The sequence below is a fragment of the Chiloscyllium plagiosum genome, unplaced genomic scaffold (assembly GCF_037043375.1).
Source record: "Chiloscyllium plagiosum isolate Xiang-an unplaced genomic scaffold, Cpla_swu_hap1 HiC_scaffold_5, whole genome shotgun sequence".
Lineage (NCBI taxonomy): Eukaryota > Metazoa > Chordata > Chondrichthyes > Orectolobiformes > Hemiscylliidae > Chiloscyllium > Chiloscyllium plagiosum.
Genome location: NW_028270143.1, coordinates 95,846,511 through 95,866,204, shown reverse-complemented (window position 1 = coordinate 95,866,204; position 19,694 = coordinate 95,846,511). Strand labels below are relative to the sequence as shown.

General features: G+C 38.3%; 1 protein-coding gene across 2 annotated transcripts in view; it reads left to right on the top strand.

Moving 5' to 3' along the window:
- LOC122550078 (kinesin-1 heavy chain) overlaps nucleotides 1-19,694 on the top strand; it is a 100,898-nt gene that overhangs the window by 6,147 nt on the left and 75,057 nt on the right. For both annotated transcript variants that reach the window (XM_087987517.1, XM_087987516.1), the window contains exon 2: nucleotides 16,430-16,517. In XM_087987517.1, the coding sequence (XP_087843643.1) occupies nucleotides 16,430-16,517 (88 nt within the window). The remainder of the gene's footprint in view (nucleotides 1-16,429; nucleotides 16,518-19,694) is intronic.

Here is a 19,694-nt window from a genome sequence, read left to right as displayed (position 1 = left end):
GGTGATTGCTTGAGTTCTGCTATATAGACCCATATGTAGTCAGGGAGTGTTCCAAGATTTTACTTGTGCAAATGGTGAAGCTGGGGTGATCTAGTTCCAAATGAATATGGTGGATAGCTTGAATTGTCCCTATTTAAGCGAAGCATTTTGCTCATTAGTTGCAGTGTTAAATGTTGAGTACAATAAGAAGGACATGATAAAGTCTCTTTTTAAAATCGGTTTTGCATTATCCTGACTGAATTTAAATTCCGACTTGCAAAATTCATCATTTGACATTATTATAAAATAGTTTTAATTTTGTTTTTCATAATTTGTGGAATTTCTTTTTGCTAAATATTATTCTTGAATTAATTTAAAGTTACAGAACTAATAGCTACTGGACTTTTTACAGAGCAAACTGGAATCTTGATACTTCAGGATAGTAGTTTCGCTCAATACATGGATCCACAGTATGTCTGCACTGTTTGGAGTTTTTTTTTTGCACTTAATCAAGGTCAGTACTGGAAAGTAGAATGTGATCACTGAGTTAACATCCAGTGTTCCCACTTGCTTTTTGAGATTGGGTCTAGCATGGGTAAATACAGAATTATTGATCATTTAAGTTCAAAATTCAGACATATCTAGTGTCTATGATAATGCTCATGTTTTGCATATCAGTTTTCGGCAGATAGTTTATAAGCATATTGAGTTTTAGTAATATAACAATGACCCTTTCAGAAATTTGTTTGGGAGTAGCTGGCATTACATACATGGCATTGGTTCATTTGTAGAGTGGCCTGCATCATGTAGTATGAAGTGTACATGTAAAATTGTTTTTTAATTATTGAATGATTTTCAGATTAATGTTTGCAGTAGCTAACGTGCAAATATTCAAGTTTCTTTTTGAGAGCCAGTGGTAGAGAGGACGTTATCAGTTTTAACTCGGTGTAGTAAATGTAGATGTTGGTGATGATTGCATTGATTGTTTTTTTTTTCTCTATCATCCTTCTGCAGACACTGTTCATTCTTTCATTGGGTCTCCATACCCATCCTTTTCAAATATGTTTAATCAGAACATTTTAATTCGTGTTTGACACGTTATTGTGATTTATTGACCTCTTTATATTTTAGATCTCAGAAGTTTCAAAGAAAACCGTTGAAGTGGAGTTGCACAAGTTGTCACCTCATTGTATACCTCACTAAGCATTTGTGATGGGGGGGAAAAAAAACAGAATTTCATGCATAAATTTGGCATTTAAGTTGTCTTATTTAGACACTTCAATTTACATTCAGGCTATGTGAGCAACTTAAAGTTAAAATTTTAGATTGTTTAACTGTGGAATGAGAATTTTGTTGTTGTCATGCATTAAGTTAATTTAATTCTGGCTTCTGATCATCCATTATTTTAACCCACTGATTGTATATTCAATTCTCATCATCTTTGGAATACCCTCTCTACACCTCTTTATTTTTTCCTCTTTGATATTCTCCTTATTAAACACTCCTTAAATCGTTGTTTTAACTAATATTTTAGTCATCTGGTCTAATATTGCTGAATGTGATCTTTTTTTTGTTCCTGTGAAGCACTTTGGGGGTGTTTTTTTCCAATTTTACTGTATGTTATGACTTTAAAATTTGAGATGGGAGCAGAGATGGTAGTTTCAAAGGTTGGGAGAATGTATTGGAGGGTGAGACATTAAAGGGGTAGGACATATATCAGCTATATTTATAACTATATTAAGCAGAGTTTGTGAACATGGTGATGGTTAATTTTAATTGTAGTCATGTCTAATGAATAAACATTGGAGTATAAATATAGAAGCAGAGGCCGTAAAAGTGCATGTTCTGGTGTTTTGGCACTTTAATCTGAAGTTAATTCTCACTACTCATCTAAGATATTTTGTCTTGGGTGCAGTGAGTACTCTGATTCTTTGACTGTTCACATGTTTGTTTTCACCTTTCCCCAACAATGTATCTGATCAAACTCCGGAGTTGTGATGGTGCACAACCTTCATTTGTTGTAATTTTGGCTTTCCAGCATTTCAAAGCCCATTTACTTAGGTGTGAAGCAGTTAAATGTGATTGTGTTTACATAATCACATTCTTCAACCCAAAGTGACCTACTTCAGAATCATTTGCATTTTTATTAGGTGCTGTTTCTGTTGGGTAAGCAAACAAAAAGCCAGCTTACATATCAGGGTCCCAAAATGACGCAATTAGTGGTCAGCTAAGATACCCTTTCTTTGGTTGTATTGTGAGTTGAATGTTGCCAGTTGCACACAAGTCTGGGCTTTGATTATTGGTTTGGAATCTCTTGATTTTTGCCTAAATAGGAATGGGAAACTCTTGTATATTGCATTTGAAAGGTAGTGTTTCCATTACTCTCCTGAAGCACTTAAAAAAAAAATAATCTAAAGATGAGTAACAATGACAAAGAACACCCCAATATGCCTAAGAAGGCTCATGCTGCATGTTTCAATGGTGACCACCTAACTTTGGTCATGAAGTGCTTTGAAAGGCTGGTCGTGGCGTTAATCAACTCCAGCCTCCTCACTACTCTTGACCCACTCCAATTTATCTATCGGACCAACAGACCCATGTCTGATGCCCATATCACTTGCCCTTCACACCTCTCTAGAACATCTTGACACCAAGAATCCTACCTAAGAATCCTACCTCATTGCCTGTACCTGTGTTTTTGTTTTGCTGCTGTTTACCTATTATTTGCTTAACTGTGCTATAAAACCATGATTGCCTGTTTCGCTCGAAGACGCAACTTTTCACTGTGGCTCTGTACACGTGACAATCAATTTAATTCAAAGTAGTTGTTCTTAAGAGAAATTTGCAAAAAAAACCACTTTTTTGACCACCAGTCCATCAGGAAGTGGCCAACAGTGTCCTTGAGACCCTGAGGGAAAAGGGCAGGGTGGATCCTGTTGCAAGTTTACCTGATCAGACTGTCAAAATCATTTGGCAGAATGTCTAGTCAACCAGAAATTTCCAACAAACACCAAGATATTATTTGGCTGGTGGTGAGAAGAGTTTAAGTATGACCGGTCAGTCTGCGCTACCGCACACTGCCCTGGAAGTAGCTGTGATGAGGGGGGCTGTTGAGACTGTCTTGGATCTGCTGGAATTTGCCTTTGCAAAGGAAGTTTGGTGAAAAATTTAGTGGTTTTTGTGGCAGTTTGTCCTGAGCAGCTCCATGACGTGGAACTGTGGTCTACGGCCTGTTCCCTGGGATGCAAGCATCAGTTGCGTCTGGAGGGCCATCAACTCTATGAAAGACTCTTTGGTCTGCCCAAAACGTGTTGGTCTTCCAGACCAACAGGTTGTACCTGATTTGAGTGTTGCAGACTGGCACATTCCAGAATTCAGGACTACGTGCTGAGTGCATTAAAGCTTAGGGCGGCCTTCACCCAGGCATAGTGGGGAAAGGCCACTGTCTGACATCTTCCTGCTGATGGCAAGTGGGGGTTTGTTCAGTTATCGGACCCTCCCCAGTGTCTCAAGTATATGTAAATATTAGTATTGTCTGTTTGAGAGGGTTTGGGTTTTTTTGGTTTGAGTCAAAGTTCATTTGTGTGCGCGTGCGTGTGCTCCCTGTAGTAGAACGGGACACCCACTCCGACCCCTGGGTATAACAGGCCGGATAGCATAATATCGAGAGTTATAGCATCTTAGTACGGCATCGACTGCGATACTGGCAATTGGAATTAAATTATTTGGATAGTCTACTGTGCTCTATTTCCAAATCATTTACAGCATTTTCCTTCAAATGATTATCAAATTTTCCTTTTTAAGGTTACTATTGAATCCAATTTCCCATGATTTCTACACTGAATTCCAGATTACAATTATTAATATCTTTGGAAGAGATTTCTTGTGATTCTTTTATAAGTCAACTTAAATCTCACTCCTCTGCATCTGGCATGGGTTATTACATTGGGAGCAGTGAAGAAACTATCCAACCTTCATGATATTAGTACTGTCTATCAGAACTCCTTTAAGTCTTTCAGGAGAGCAACTCCAGGTTTTACACACAACTGAATTTTCTTATGATTAGGACCAATTTCAGACATGTTTTCTATGCATATCCAAAGCCTTGACATTCTTATGACTTCACCTGGCAATGTTTTACAAAGACATTAGATAACCTCTTTATTTTGTGCACTTGACAAAGCCAAGGATTGTATATGTAATTTGGGCAGAAAAGGGTCTTCTGAAATTGTACTACTTTCAAAAGATTGGTGTATACATCTTAGGGGCCTCTGTTTCTGCACTCCCGTTTAATTTATATTGCTATGGAAATTCAGTGGGTTAAGTAAATGTAATTCACATCTAGGTAAACTTTCAACGGCTATATGTCTATTGTTTTCCCAGGTTCCTTAAATTAGATACTGTCCTCATTGTTTACAACATTTACAAGTTACATGTCATCTTCAAACTTTGTAATTATTACCATTTTTCTAATTAACCTATTTAGATGTTATTACAGACCTCCTGGAGAGGGTGGGACTTGAAGCCAGGTCTCCTAGTCTAGAGGTGGAGAAGCTACCATGGTGCTGCATGAGGACCCTATAGTTAGTACCCATGTTTGGGTCATTAATAGATGTCACTTGTGGTCCTAATTCAGATTCCTAAGGAACGTAATTTCCCATAGAAAAAGAAACAACTGTTCATCACCTGCCTTTAGTTAGTTTTGGTATCTGTGGTCTCTTTTTAATCTGATTAATTTTAGCTTTGCTAACTATTCTATCTGTAGACCCAAGCATGCATGGTGATATGATTTGTTGAATTCAGTTCTGCAGTTGGCCATGGGGAGGTTTGAACACTTGTGTTAAATCAGTACAATAATAGACTAAAATGTTTATGTGCAAATCAAATGAGGTTGGAAGCCTCAAAATTCTAGTACTGGTGCTATTATCAACAACTGAGCGCTCTTCTGTAAGTCTGGCTGATTTGACAATAATAGCGTAGAATATTTTCTCTCTTCAGTTCAGCATTCTGCTGCATACTTTGTGATGTTTCTAATCTTTATGCCAGAGTGTTGCTACTATCAGTAGAATGGTAATTCTTGTATCTAGAATACTTCCAAGGGAAGTATTGAATTGGTAACAATCTGCTCTTGCTCAGTGTATCCTTTTGAGGACGCCACCAGTTAAAACACATTTCAGGAGTGGTGATTGTCCTTCCAGCCCTTTGAGGTTTGCTGTAATCATTTTGATTGCCATAGTGATGACACAATGACCATATCATCTAATTAATTATGAAACTGTTCCTTCAACTCCTTATTACTGATGCATTACCATTCATGGTTATAGCATTCTGATTAATACCTGACTATCATAAACAATGTCCTTTCGCAAACTAGCAAAAATGTAATGGTGAATCATTCAACTTATTAGATTTATATGGTGATCAATGATCTAGGTGAATGAGAAAAGCTCTGCATGCTGGGTAATGAGGAATGAGGCTCTAAATTGATAAACAGGCCCTCAATTGTTATAATCTGTAAGTTATCAGGTGGGGATTTGAGGGGTGCATTAAGCGAAATAGCTGGGGCCCGTGATCAAATGTGGAATGATGCGGTATATCAAAGAGCTGAGACAAAGTTAGAGGAAAGTAATATTCTGGGGAAATGAGGGTTGAGGAATGACCGGAACAAGTAAATTAAAACCTAGGAATACATCAATCAGGTCTAGATGTTAAAAAGATAACTGTCAAAACTAAAGCTCTCTATTTGTGCATAGTATTTATAACAAATTGGTAATCCACTTTGTATTTACTTCAATCTCAGTCATTCCAGAGACATGGCTTCTGAATGACAAATATGGGATCCTGAATATTGAGAAGTAAAATCCTTTTTTTTTTAAAAAAAAAGTGAATTGAATTAGACTTGTCTCTATCTATGGCCCTCAATTTTGTACTCTCCCCTCAGCATTCTATAAGAAAATAACCCCAGGTAAAAACAAGGAATGCAGATGCTGGACACCAGAGTCTAGATTAGAGTGGTGCTGGCAAAGCACAGCAGGTCAGGCAGCAGCCAAAGAGCAGGAAAATCAATGTTTCGGGCAAAGCCCTTCATCAAGAATAGAGGCAAGTTGGGAAAATAACCCCAGCCCATCTAGTCTCCCTTCACAATTGAAATGCTACAGCCCAAGCGACATCCTGATCAACCCCGTATACACCCTCCCTGGTGCAGTCGCATACTTTCTGGTGACCAGAACTATACTCAGCTCTGGCCTAACTTACGTACTGTTCCATTATTACATCCTTGCTATTGTATTCAGTGCCTTGACTAATAAAAGCAAGTATCTTTTATGCCTTAAGCACCTGTTCAAATGATCTATTGCCTTCAAAGATCTGTAAAGACCCAGGTTCAAGCCCCACCTACTCCACAGATGTGTAATGACTTTTCTCTGAACAAGTTAATTAAAAGATATTTGTGGATGTGCATAACAAGATCTGTCTGATCCTCTGTACTTCCATGGGTCCTACTATTCTACCATGAACTCTTTGCCTTGTCTCCCAAAATGCATCACCTTATGGGTGACAGAATATAAAGAACAATGGAGAATGCCTGACAAATTTAGTTCTTCTAATTAACTAATTTTATGTGAGGAAGCTAGCTAGGAATGTAAAGACTGGAAAGCAAGATTTTTTACAAATCCTGAAAAAGGAAGAGTAAGTGAAATGAGAGTTGGTCCTTTAGACAGTGAGAATATGGAGTTAATACTGGATAATAAGGAAATGGTAGATGAATTGAGCAAATATTTTGCTTCTGCCTTCTCTATACAGTATATAAAAATCTTTTCTGGTAATGGCTGTAAACCAGGATGTGGAAGAGGAGAGGAGTTTAATGAAATTAAGTGTGAGCAAAGTTTTACTAAGCAAATTGATGGAACTGCTGATTGACAAATCCTCAGGTCTGAATGAGTTGTATCCCAGGCTGCTCTAGAAAATGAGCGAGGAAACTAGAGGGATCTTGATCCAAATTTTCAAATCATCTCTGACTGCAGGGGTGGCACCAGAGGACTGCTAATGTTCCAGTTTTCAAGAAGGGTGTTATACAAAGCATAAACTATTGTGCCTAACATCAGTAGGAAAACTATTGGAGAAAATAGCAGAAAATTTAATCCTCATTTAGCCAGGCAAAGTTTGATCAAGGGTAGTCAATATAGGTTTGTCAGAGGGAAATCATTCCTCATAAATCTAGTGGAAATTTTTCAAGGTGGTGACCAAGTGTTTGTTTGAGGGTAGGGCGGTTAATGTAGTTTGTGGATTTCGGCAAGATCCCACATGGGAAACTGGAAAAAGGTAAAAGGTCATGGGATCCAGGATAACCTGGCAAGTTGGATTCAAAATTGGCCTAGTTAACAGGATACCATTGGTGGAAGAAGGTAGTTTGTCTAACTAAAGCTTGGTGTGCAATGGTGTACTAAAGGAATCTGTCTCGATCCATTATTGCTTGTGATTATTCATAAAAGATGTAAATGGGAATTGGTGGTGGAGGAAGGGGTGTTGATAAGTTTGTGGATGACACAAATATTGGCTGTCTCGTTGATAGTGAGGGAGAAGGTGTGAGTTAAACTGGATAGATCAGTTGGAGCTGGAATTTAGCCTTGGTAAATTGAAGTGATACCTGTCAGAAGAAGGAACATGATAGCAAAGTATTCAATAAATGGCAAGACGCTAGGAAGCTGAGGAACAGAGGGATCTTGGTGGGCTTGTCCACAGATGCCTGAAGCTGGCAGGGCAAATTAATAGGGTTAATTAAGAAAGTGTACGCAATGTTTACCTTTATTGGTAGATTGTATTGCCAAATATACTGACTTGATGGGCTGAAATCTGGAAATGAGAGTCTGAGATACTGGTGAGGTAGTAGGTGGTGGTTAATTTTCCAACGTTCCTTAGATTCAAGAAACTTTCAAGTCTGCGTGAATCTAACAAATAAAACCCCTCTAGTCAAGACAAGGGGGATGCAGAAAACAAAAAAAACTATAGGCCAGTTAGCTGGAAGTCTGCTGTGGGGAAGTGTTGGATTTGATCATTTGAGATTACTTTTTTTGTAAACATGCAGGTATAATCTGGAAGAGTCTGCATAATTTTTGTGTAAGAGAAATCATGTTTAACCAATATATTAGAGATCTTTTGAAGGAACAACAAGCACTATGAGCAAAGAGAAGCCTGTAGATATACTAGTATGGATTTCCAAAATACGTTTGATAGGCTGACATATCAAAGTAGTGGGTCATAGATTATCCCACAAAGAGAAACATCACTTAGCAACCACCCTGCAGTTTCAATAAAGAGCTCTCTCATTCTTCTGAACTCCAAGGCGTATGGGCCCAACTTACTCAACCTCTCATCGTAAACGTCCCTCTGTACTGGCATTAACTTAGTGAGCCTTCCCTGGACTGCGACTAAAGCAAGTCCTTTTCTAAAAGCATTTTTTTTTTGGGGGAGTGGGACTAAAATAGTTCACGTTTTCAGATATATCTAACTAGTGCCTTTTTATACTTGAAGCAAGACCTCGCTTGCTGTCTTGCTTTCCTCCCTCTAATCCCTTAAAAATAAAGACCACCATTCTATTTGCCTTCCATGTTACCTGCTGAATGTGTACACTTATTTTTGCTATTCATGCATAGGGACTTTCAAATCCTTCTGTGTTCCAACCTTCTCTATTTAAATAATGTTCAGCTTTTGTATTTTTTTTCTGCCTAAGTGTGTAATCTCTCATTTTCCCACATTATATTTCATCTGCAAAATTTTATTCACTCTCATGTGGATATTCCTCTGTAGACTTTGTCATCCTTACCATTTACCTTCTCAGTTATTTGTCATCCACAAACCTGGTCATTGCGCATTCACTTCCCTCGTCCAAGTCATTAACCTGTATTGTAAATAATTATGTCCTTAGCGGTGATCCATGTTGCAATCCACTATTTACAAGTTGCCACCCTGGAAAAAAGCCCCTTTATCCCAATTCTGACAAAACACAAACCGTCATTATCTTGTTGAATAGTGAAGCAGCCTCGCGGGGCCAAATGTCTCCTGCCATTTCATATTTCCTTATTTCTGACTAAGGAAATATGAAATTCTGACTTGAGCAGTCCAGAATGCAGTTAAGGCTTTGACTAGGTGCTGTTCTAGAATTGGGCTAATCTTGTATTATCATCATTCTCTAATATCATTTACTTGTCAATGAAAGAATTTCATAAGGACAATATCAAGATTTATTCATCTGTCAGTTTCTATTAGCTTAGACAGCGTTTATAAATTTCTCATGCCACCAAAGCTTTCACTATCACTGAAAATATCCTTGGGGCTCTTACTTTTTTGATGCTTTGTAAATTGACTGAAGGCAGGACTTTGCTTATGATGATGTCCTGACACTGTCAATTTGATGGCATCCCTGTAGCACAGCGGTGCTGCCAAGAATGTTGGCCACTGACTGCACCTAGTTCCCAGTGTGTAAGGGCTGAAATCATGCAAGCATAGGGGTCTTGCAGCAGGGACTGGATGTTAGATCTCTGGGTATGGGAGGGGTCCAATGCTAAGAAAACCTGGAGAGGCTTGACAAGGGCTGAGTTGATTAGGGCCTTAATTTCCACTTTTGTTAACCTGTCTCACCAACTAATAAAGCCTTGTCAATCAAAACTCTCCAACTCAACCTTCAAATATATTCAATAATTCAACTTCCACTTGAATCTGCGTAAAGGAATTCCAAAGACAACTGACCCTCTGGGAAGAAATTCTTCTTCCTCTTCATTTAAGATGGGAGAGCCCTTTAAGCTATGGTTCTTGGTTCTAGATTTCCCCCTGAGAGGAAATATCATCTCAGCATCTACCTCTGTCAGATCACCTCTCATTCCAATCTCCCACTCCTCAAACTTTCCTCATGAGACTATCGCTGAGTTCCAGGAATCAATGAATACATGTTCTGATTAACTCCCAAAGTAAGCATATCATCCTGTTAAGTAGACCAGAATTTTGCTTACCACTATAAGTATGGCAATTGCCTTGTACAGTTTTTGGAGTTTCCCACTTGCATTTTTCATTCCCTAATAACAGTCCAATAGTTTGTTTATTTTCCTAATTACTTGCTGTTGATTCTCAGACTGCAGATTAAATGAACATCTCCATTGAAATAATTATGATTTTCCATTCTTCCGGCTTATGTGGGCAACGTAATATTTTTCTATACTATACTCCATCTACCAATCTTTTGCCCGTCCACTTTACTTTTTTCCTGTGTCAGCAAAGGAAACTGGACATGGAGAAAGTTGGGTCAGTCATGATCCTATTGAATGACAGAGCAGGCGTGAAGAGCCAAATGGCTTACTCCTGTACCTTTTTCTTATGGTTATAGCTCCTCACATCTTGCTTGCATACGAGAGTTTTCTTGATCAGCAAATCTCCAGCCCAACAAATCGGCCCAGATCACTGAAGGTAGTTGTGTATTTTTAGAATGTGCAAGAGACCTCAATTGAGAGAGAGTATTCTTGAAGTTGTATAACTGGAGAGGTTAGAGATCAGAAGCATTGTGCCACTAACAAATTCTAACATGAGCATTTGAAGCACAATGTTGGTATGTTAGAATAGCATTTTGAGTTTTGGATGAATTGAAGTTCATGGATGACCAGGAGAGCTTTTGGTTAGCTCCAAATGGCCATCTGCTGCTATACCAGAATCAGTCAATTTTATGATGGGCAGTGTTGCAGAGATGTAGACTGAGTAGACCTTCTCCATAACTGAACAGCAAATAACCCTTCAGTTCACCACTTGAATTCATTTCTGAACAATTTTTTTCCCTTTTTAAAGTATGCTGTCGTCCCTTGGTGTCTAAATCCTCAGACAATTCAGTATCTTGTTGTTCACTGTTTTCTCAACCAGTACACCATCTCTCCCTCTTGACTTCTTTTGGTAATCTCAAATGTGGTCAATTATGGTAATACGAACTGATTCATTCCTTATCCTTGGTGACCATTTTACCCAGTTGCTTCCAGGAGTTTAATCAATTATCCATGCTTTTTTACTTGGAGTCATAGAGATGTACAACACAGAAACAGACCATTCGATCCAACCTGTCCATGCCAACCAGATATCCTAAATTAATTCAATCCCCATTGGCCAGCATTTGGCCCATATTCCTCAGTGCTTCATACTTATCCTCCAGATGTTTTTTAAATGTTGTAATTGTACCACCTTGCACTACTTCCTCTGGCAGTTCATTAATCTGAACAAGTTGACGAGAATTTTATTTATACCTCCCATAAGGCGTAGGTCAATACGAATCACAGATCATTTCTCAGAACCTCCTAAATTTGCCACCTCTTTCATCCAGAAAGCTGGCGGCAGCAACCATATGGGGGACACTACTTACCAGTTACCTTCCAAGCAATACACCATCTGGACTTGAACAATCTCACCGTTCCTTCACTGTCACTGAACAAAATTGTGGAATTGCCTCCCTAATGCACTATGGATCTACCTGCACCTGCAGTTCCAGAAGGCAGTTCATTACCACTTTTTTGTAGGCCAATTGGGATAGACAATATTGGCCTTTCTAGAGATGCCCATGAAAGAACTTAAAAATAAGTTGACTCCCTATCACTGACTGAAACCTGTCTTACAGGTAATGACTCATTCCCATCCTTTTAGTTTAGCTGTCAGGCTGCATTTTTTGTCATCACCCACAAAATCGAGGTGTGGCTGTCAGCACATTAGCCTAATAATGTATCCTTTATGCAATAATTTGACTTATTTATTACGTTCATTGCGTTCAGGCCAACAAGAATGGAGTAAAAGCTGACCTTGTCAGTGACTCCATCTTCAGAATAAATTTATTTTTTCCTGGACCTGTAGTTCTATTTTGATATCAACTTTTTAATGTCCCCTCTTATATTGCAGTTTTTTTCCTGACTTCACCAGTCTTTATCACAGGAGATTATCCTTGACCATTTCATTGTCTTGCCATTCTTGCCTAACTCTCATTTCCCTTTTACACTTTTTTACTTTTAGAAAATTGGCGCTACACACTTACCAGTTTAAGTCCCTCATTCTTTGGTACTTGACCATCATTGTCACTACCCTGCTTACCAGCTTTTTTTTTAACTTCTGGCACAAGTGTCCATGTCATCACCCACAAAGTCCAGTCTTTCGAGTCTATACCATGTTCCGATGTTCACTGAAATTTGCATTGTCTGAGATCCACATCCTGATCCCTCTAGTGTTTTCCTGTTAAGTAATTGAGCATCTAACTCCCTGCCTCCAATTAACTTGTTTTCTTCAGGGATCACCTCCTTCTTTATCTGGTGGTGTCACCCCCTTTTTTTTCTTTAAAAACTTCTATACTTCACAGTATTTAGTCTTTTTAATGACCAGCCTTTCCTTTTGAGACTGGAGTGTTCATTGTTCAAGGAAAGAGTTTCAAATAGCTATCTGCTTGTTAGCTTGGCAAAAAAAACAAACCATTACCTGAAACTCTTGATCACTTTTTAAAATTTTACTTCGGAGATATAAACTCAAAGGTATGATTTGCTACATCCTTTCCAGGTATGCACCTGTATCAGATATTTTTGAAGTTTCTGTGTCAAACACAATTTATGCGCACTGTTTGTATGTGACCTTTTACTGGTGTGCCAACAAACTAGTGACCATAGCAAATTGAAGACATTGTGCTGCGTTGATATATGGGGTATTAAGAACTAGTTGAGACATTGAATACACTGTTGATAATTTCCTCATGGGAACAATGCCAAACTAGTTTCTTTCTGATTATTTAGTGGCTCTGTATCTTGGTACTTATTCACTAATGCCGTCGCATCATATTGTCTTAGTGCATTTCTCTTTGTTGACAGACCTTTTATTTCATTGGTCTATGTAAACACTATTCTTGTCAGACAAATTCTGATGTACTAATGAAGTAACATTTGTATCCTTACACTTCACAATAACCCACCACATTTATCTTTAATTTATCCACTCAAACAATTGTTACATCTGTTGAGTAGCTTCTATTTTGGAGATGGGTTTTATTGCATCTATGGAAAATATTTGTTTTCAAAGGACATGGTAATTTCTGGGCATGGAGCTACCTTGATGAGCTTAGTGTACTGTTTTATACACTTCAATTTATGGTCATTACTTAATTATCGCGTGTCTGTTTGTAAAACACAGAAAATAGTGTTGAAAAGGGATGAAAAGTAACCTAGATTCTTGCTTTTATTGGCTGTTCAATAACTTCTAGAAAGTGTTCCCTAAAATGGTAGACAGAATAATAAAGGATAAGCGGCAAATAGGAACACAGTACAAAGAAAAGTTAGGATGATGAAAAATGGGAAAAAGGCACGCCTATAGAGTGATATAAATTGATTGTAAATGGACTTAACCATGTCTCCGCAATGGCTACAAGATTATGGGATCAGTACTCTGAACTTAACATTCAGGAGTATTCCACCTTTTGGAAACATGGGATAGATGAAAGATCTTAAGAGGTGAAATGCGGACAGTTATGAGAGATGATGTGGGATTAAATGGGAGGAGCTAAATAAAAACAAGGAAACAAAGACATTGATAGGAGTGGTATATAGGCACTCAAAAATTTTCCACAGCCTAAGAAAGGGTATAAATCAACAAATAATAGCTTGGAAAAAGAAGAGTAACAATTATTGGTGGTCTTTAATCTTTGTGTTGATTGGATCGATCAAATTGGAAAGATATGCCAGTGAATTTATAGATTGCTCTTGGTCACTCTCCCTAATGCACTCTATCGGGGAGCCAACCAGGAAACAAGCTGTCCTCGATCTTGTATTGGGTAATGAGACAGGTTTAATAAACGACCTCAGGTTTTAAACAAAAAAATCCCCCCCAGGAAATAATAATCATAACAAGATAAATTTTAAATTCTGTTAGTGTGAGAAATTTAGATTGGAAACAATTGTGTTTAACTTAAAGGGAATTGCAGTGAAATGAAGATGGAATTTAGCTAAAGTGGACTGGGCAGATAGATTAGCAGGAAAGGCAGTAAGCAAGCAGTGACCGACATGAAGAAGGTATGTCATGACTCTTATCAGAAGTACTTACCAGTAACGAGGATATGTTCTGAGTGGGGAAAACCCTTTCATGTCTAACTCAGGAAGTTAAGGAAAGTAATAAATTAAAAAGCATATAAAGGGGCAAAAGTCAGTAATGGCCCCAAAGAATGGGATAAATTTAGAATTTAACAGAGGACTAAAAAGATAAATAAAGACAAAATAAGCTACAAGGGGAAACTTGAGGAATATAAAAAACTAATAAGAGCATCTTTTAAATATATAAAAGGGAAGAGAGAGGTCAAAGTGACCATCGGCTGCTTTAATAGAACTGGTGAGATGGTTATGGGGACTACTAAAGTGGCAGAGGAGTTGAAACAGATATTTTGCTTCACTCTTTACGGTGGAAGATACTTCATTCATCCTGGTAATAATAAAGAATAAATGGGAGGAAAAGGTACCATCAATGGAGAAGTACAATCAAACAAACTAATTGGGCTGAAGGCTGATATGTTCACTATCCTGTTGGCTTTCACCTGAGGATCCTAAAAGAAGTAGCTGCAGAGATAGTGGACATATTGACCCATCTGATAATTTTTCAATCAATGAGCTGAGTAGTTTAATTTAGATAAATGTGAGGTGCTGCATTTTGGTAGAGAAAATAAAGGCGGGACTTATGCACATAGTGGTAAGGTCTTATGGATTATTCCCGAACTCAGACCTTGGGCTACAGGTTCATTGTTCCTTTGAAAGCAGAGTCAAGGTAAACAGGGTAATGAAGGAGGTGTTTGGTACGCTTGCTCTTATTGGTCGGTGCATTGAGTTTAGAAATCGGGAGATTAGTCGGGGATGTCTGTTAGACCTTTTTTTTTTTGAATACTGCATTCAGTCCTGGTCTCTCTGCTGAAGGAAGGGAGTTGTGAAATGTTAAAGGGTTCATAAAAAAAAGATTTAAAAGGATGTTGCCAGCGTTGAGGGTTTGAGCTATAGGGAGGAGCTGAATAGATTGGGGCTATTTTCCCTAAAGCTGTGTCTAAAGCTGTGGGGTGACATAGAAGTTTATAAAATCATGAAGGGCACAGATAGGGTAAATAGTCAAAATCTCTTCTGCAAATGGGTAAAAGTAGTTCTGGCTCAAGCTGTTAACGCAACAAGAACGAGAAGTGGATTTTGGATGACTGGAAGATCGGAAACAAGAAGAAATGTATTCCAACAGAAGAATGTGAAATCCTTTACCATGTTATAATCCCAGTTTAAGCATGTAATTCCTAAAATGACAGGAAAAATGGAGATAAATACAATTAACACAGAGCACTTATTTCAACCATGAGTGGATGTTATCACTCTTTTTTGAATGTCTCAAATGTTCATATAATAACTAGACATTGTCCTTAATTAAGCTATTTAAAATATTAGGATAACTTTGATCTCTCAAATTCATTGGATCACAAGGATCACCCTTAAATGAAGGGTTTAACCCTTTGCCATAAAATGGGAGAAATTTAGGATTATGTAAATGTCTCTTGCCCTTTAGAATTAGAATTCCTACTGTATGGAAACAGGCCCTTTGGCCCAACAAGTCCACTTGGATCCTCTGGGTAACCCACTCAGACCCATTCCCCTACCCTATATTTATTCCTGACTAATGCACCTAACCACTATCGCTAAACATTATATGGGCAATTTAGCATGGCCAGTTCACCTAACCTGCACATCTTTGGACTGTGGGAGGAAACCGTCATCAAGCACAAGGCAGACTATTTGGCAGACTTCAAAAAGAATGTATCGCATTCTGTGTTGGCAGCAATGTTGTTCAATCCACGCATGTATTTTCTCATGATATTTTCCTCAAAGGAGGAATAGAGTGATATCGTCTGTTATACAGACTAGCCATTCAGGACTACATTGATTTTGTGTATAGGGTCTTGTTTAGTAGTCAACTTCAACTTCATTCAGTTCATTTTTGTCCACTGGGCGTGGTATGTTCTGTTAGTACGTCTAACACTCTTCTTCACTTTTTGTCACTTTTGTTTTAGAAACATTGGAGATGAGATTAGAGATTAGCTTCCCTACAGCGTGGAAACAGGTCCTTCAGCCCAACAATTCCGCACTGACCCTCCGAAGAGAAACCCACCCCCCTATATTTACCCTGACTAATGCACCTAACACTACGGGCCAATTCACCTAACCTGCTTAAATGCATTTTTATTTGGAAACCATCAACCTTTATTTTGAAGTTGATCTTGTTTCTAAGTTTAGTTTCTAGTTTTGTGGACTTCAATGTGTGTTTCAGCAAACTTGGGATCAAGGCAGGTGGCTGTTATATTTCCACATATAATTGAAAGTAATATACTTTTAAATACAAAGTTCTGTGCAAAATATTTTTCAAATTTTATTTCAATTTTTTTCAGGGCAAGTCTTATGTATATGACTATGTTTTCTCTTCAAATGCAACACAAGAACAAGTGTACAATGCCTGTGCAAAAAATATTGTCAAAGGTAAGTCATAGTGATGAAAAGCAGGTGTTTGAATTGGGGTTTGCAAATTTCCATTGCAAAGTATTAGCAAAATTTAGAGTTGCCCAATATGTTTTAATACATTAAAGTTAATGCTGGTTATCTGGCCACATATATATTAATCTGCATACAGTTGATGTAATTGTTTGACTTCTCGAACCACAAATATTTTGTATGTGAATGCTTTACTTCTGTATGCACAAAATCTCAGTAAGAAGTAACTCTCAATCCACAGATCTTGTCCAAGTATTTATTCTTGTGTGAGCCTTTGTGATGGCTAGCCTCCGATCAAGTGGCAAAACCCTTTAAAAATGAAGAGATTTTATAAAAGAATCATGTTGCATTTTTTGCAGATATTTATTAATCATATAGATTGGCAATTGATTTGAGGACTAATGGAATAGAAGGAACTGTGGCAGCATAGATACAGAATTGGTTTAGTGACAGGAAACAGTAGTGACTGATGTGTTTTGGGCTAGCAGAAGACTGTGTACAATGCAGAATTTCAAAGTTTGCGAATCATGCAAAACGTGGAAGCATTTGTGAACTGAGGATGATTGTAGAACTTGATAAGGACATAACAAGTTAGTGGAATATGAAGTTATTCCTTTTTTTTAGTAGGAAGAATAATGGAGTTTTTTTAAAATAAAAAAGATTGCTTTCTACAAAGGTTGCAGGACCCCTTACATGGACGCATACTTCCTATATCTCAACCCAGTACACACTCCTTCCTTCAAGGGTTAGTAATCGGGATGAGGATTTGTGACAACTTTAATCTCCAATGCAGGGATTCTGACACTAATTCTTAAGCATTTGTACCAAGAGATTTCCCACTGACTTATGCACCTAACACTATGGGCAATCTAGCATGGCCAATTCACCTGAACCACATCTTTGGACTATGGGAGGAAACCCACACAAATATGGGGAGAATGTGCAAACTCCACACAGATGGTCACCCAAGGCTGGAATTGTCAGGAATTGCCTGGTGCTGTGAGGCAGCAGTACTAACCACTGAGCCACCGTGCCACCTGATGTTCCAGAAAAATAAGCAAAAATCAGAAGATGCGGTTGTCAATAATGGAATGTATCAGTGCAGTGTTGAGTAGTGATTTTGAGGTTAAACAGCCAACCATGTACAGTTGGTTTTGGTAGAAAATAAGGTATCACAACGGTAAGAAGTCACACGTGGGAGTCACTTGTTGAGAGCTATAAAGACCTGACGTGAACGAGTTGTCCTAGGGTATATCAGCTAATGTATTATAGAATGGCAGGGCAGGCTTGACAATCTGAATATTGTACTAATTTCTTATGCTGTTAATTCAGACTTCCTCACCAGCAATCTGCCTTGGATCCTTGTGTGCAGTACTGACCACATGCACTTCTGTTGACGCACCTGGATATTTTTAATAAATGTTTAACAGACAAAATGTGTCATCAAGTCACAATTGCATCTCAAGTTAAGTGATGGGTTTTTGGATGTCCCATCCTCTGGTAGGACATACCAGATAGATAGTTAGAAGGAAGTGGCCCAGGGAGTCCTTCATATTGATTCTGGTCCTTGTGATCTTTTATCAGGGTAAACATAGGCAGGGAATTATCCTACTGATTACTACCTTCTATTCTAACTGGTTGATATATCAGTGCTTCTCCATGTTGAACACTGAGGGTATAAAAATATATTCTGGATTGGGGACTCCACTATCCAGTGCAAGAGTGGTTCTGATAGCACCATTACTAAATCTGACCTGATTTGGAGATGCCGGTGTTGGACTGGGGTGTACAAAGTTAAAAATCACCTGAGTAGGAGCATCGCTCCCAAAGCTAGTTTGCTTCCAATTAAACCTGTTGGACTATAACCTGGTGGTATGTGATTTTTAAATCTGACCTGGTAGAGACCTATAGGACATAGTTGTCAGATGTGAATAGCATCAACTCCAGTACATGCCACCTTTTATACCCTCAAAAATCTTCAGATTGCAGGTGAATCTATGCTTGGCAGTATTGGTAGGAGTAACTTCTGTGTAGTTCTTGTGGGCAAAAACATTCTCATCCATTGTGTTTGTGGCTTTACCACCATACTAAATGGGTTAGATTGAGACAGATCTAGCAGCTCAAAGCTCTGCATTTCCCGAATGTTCCTCAGTAGCAACAGCACTATTCTACTATACTTTGTAATCTCAGATCTTAAAGGCACTCCTTGGACTTGAATGTCTCAACGAAAGTGCACAACAAGTGGGCATTAGATTGTTTCTCTTTCAGTAATGTGGAAGGGTATGGGGAAAAGGCAGAATCACTGGGTCATGATACACGTTTCATGATTCTTTGCAGAAACAACAGGTTTAATGGCCACTTCCTGCACTAAAGTTTGTGATTCTGTATATTCTCATGGCCTCAAATACCCCTTGGTCTGCCATTACCTTAGAGCTAGGAGATCCATCTTGGCTCAATGAAAAGTGTAGAACAGGTACTTGTAAAAATGAGATATTAGCCCTTTATGAAGTTAAAACAATACTGTCTACATACTAAATGAAAGATGCTGCATGCTGTACAGAACTAAAGGATTCCACATGTAGCTGATCAGATCAAATCTCTGCAGTCTTGCCTTTTTGAATGGTGAGCAATTAAACATCTAATGGATGGAAGAGGCTGCACTATGAATATCACAATACTAAAAAGATATCAGCTGAGTGCAAAAGAGGAGACTGAAATGTTTACATTTGTTTTGCATTTCTGTTTGAATATAAATTTTGGTCGTCTTTTCCGGACCCCACTAAAATGGGTGCCAGCTGTCGGCCAATTAATTTCACTCCACTATATCCAGAAACTGCTGAATGTAGATTATGGTTTCCAGCAGTATCTGGACTGTTGTGCTAAAACTTGTACTACAGAAATAACCATACCTTTAACTAAATTGTTTAACCAAACCACTAGCATCTGCCAAACAAAATAGTCCCGAATATGTTGTCTCTAAAGACCGGTCAATCCATTCAATTACATCCCATCAGCCCCTCCTGTCAAGTGATAGAAAAGGTTTGTGATGACATTTACTCACCAATAATCAGATATATAGTTTAAGTTTCACAGGAACATTTGCTCTAGACCTCATAATCCTGGTCCAATGGGTCTTCGTTCCAGAAGTAAGGTGAAAATGATTGT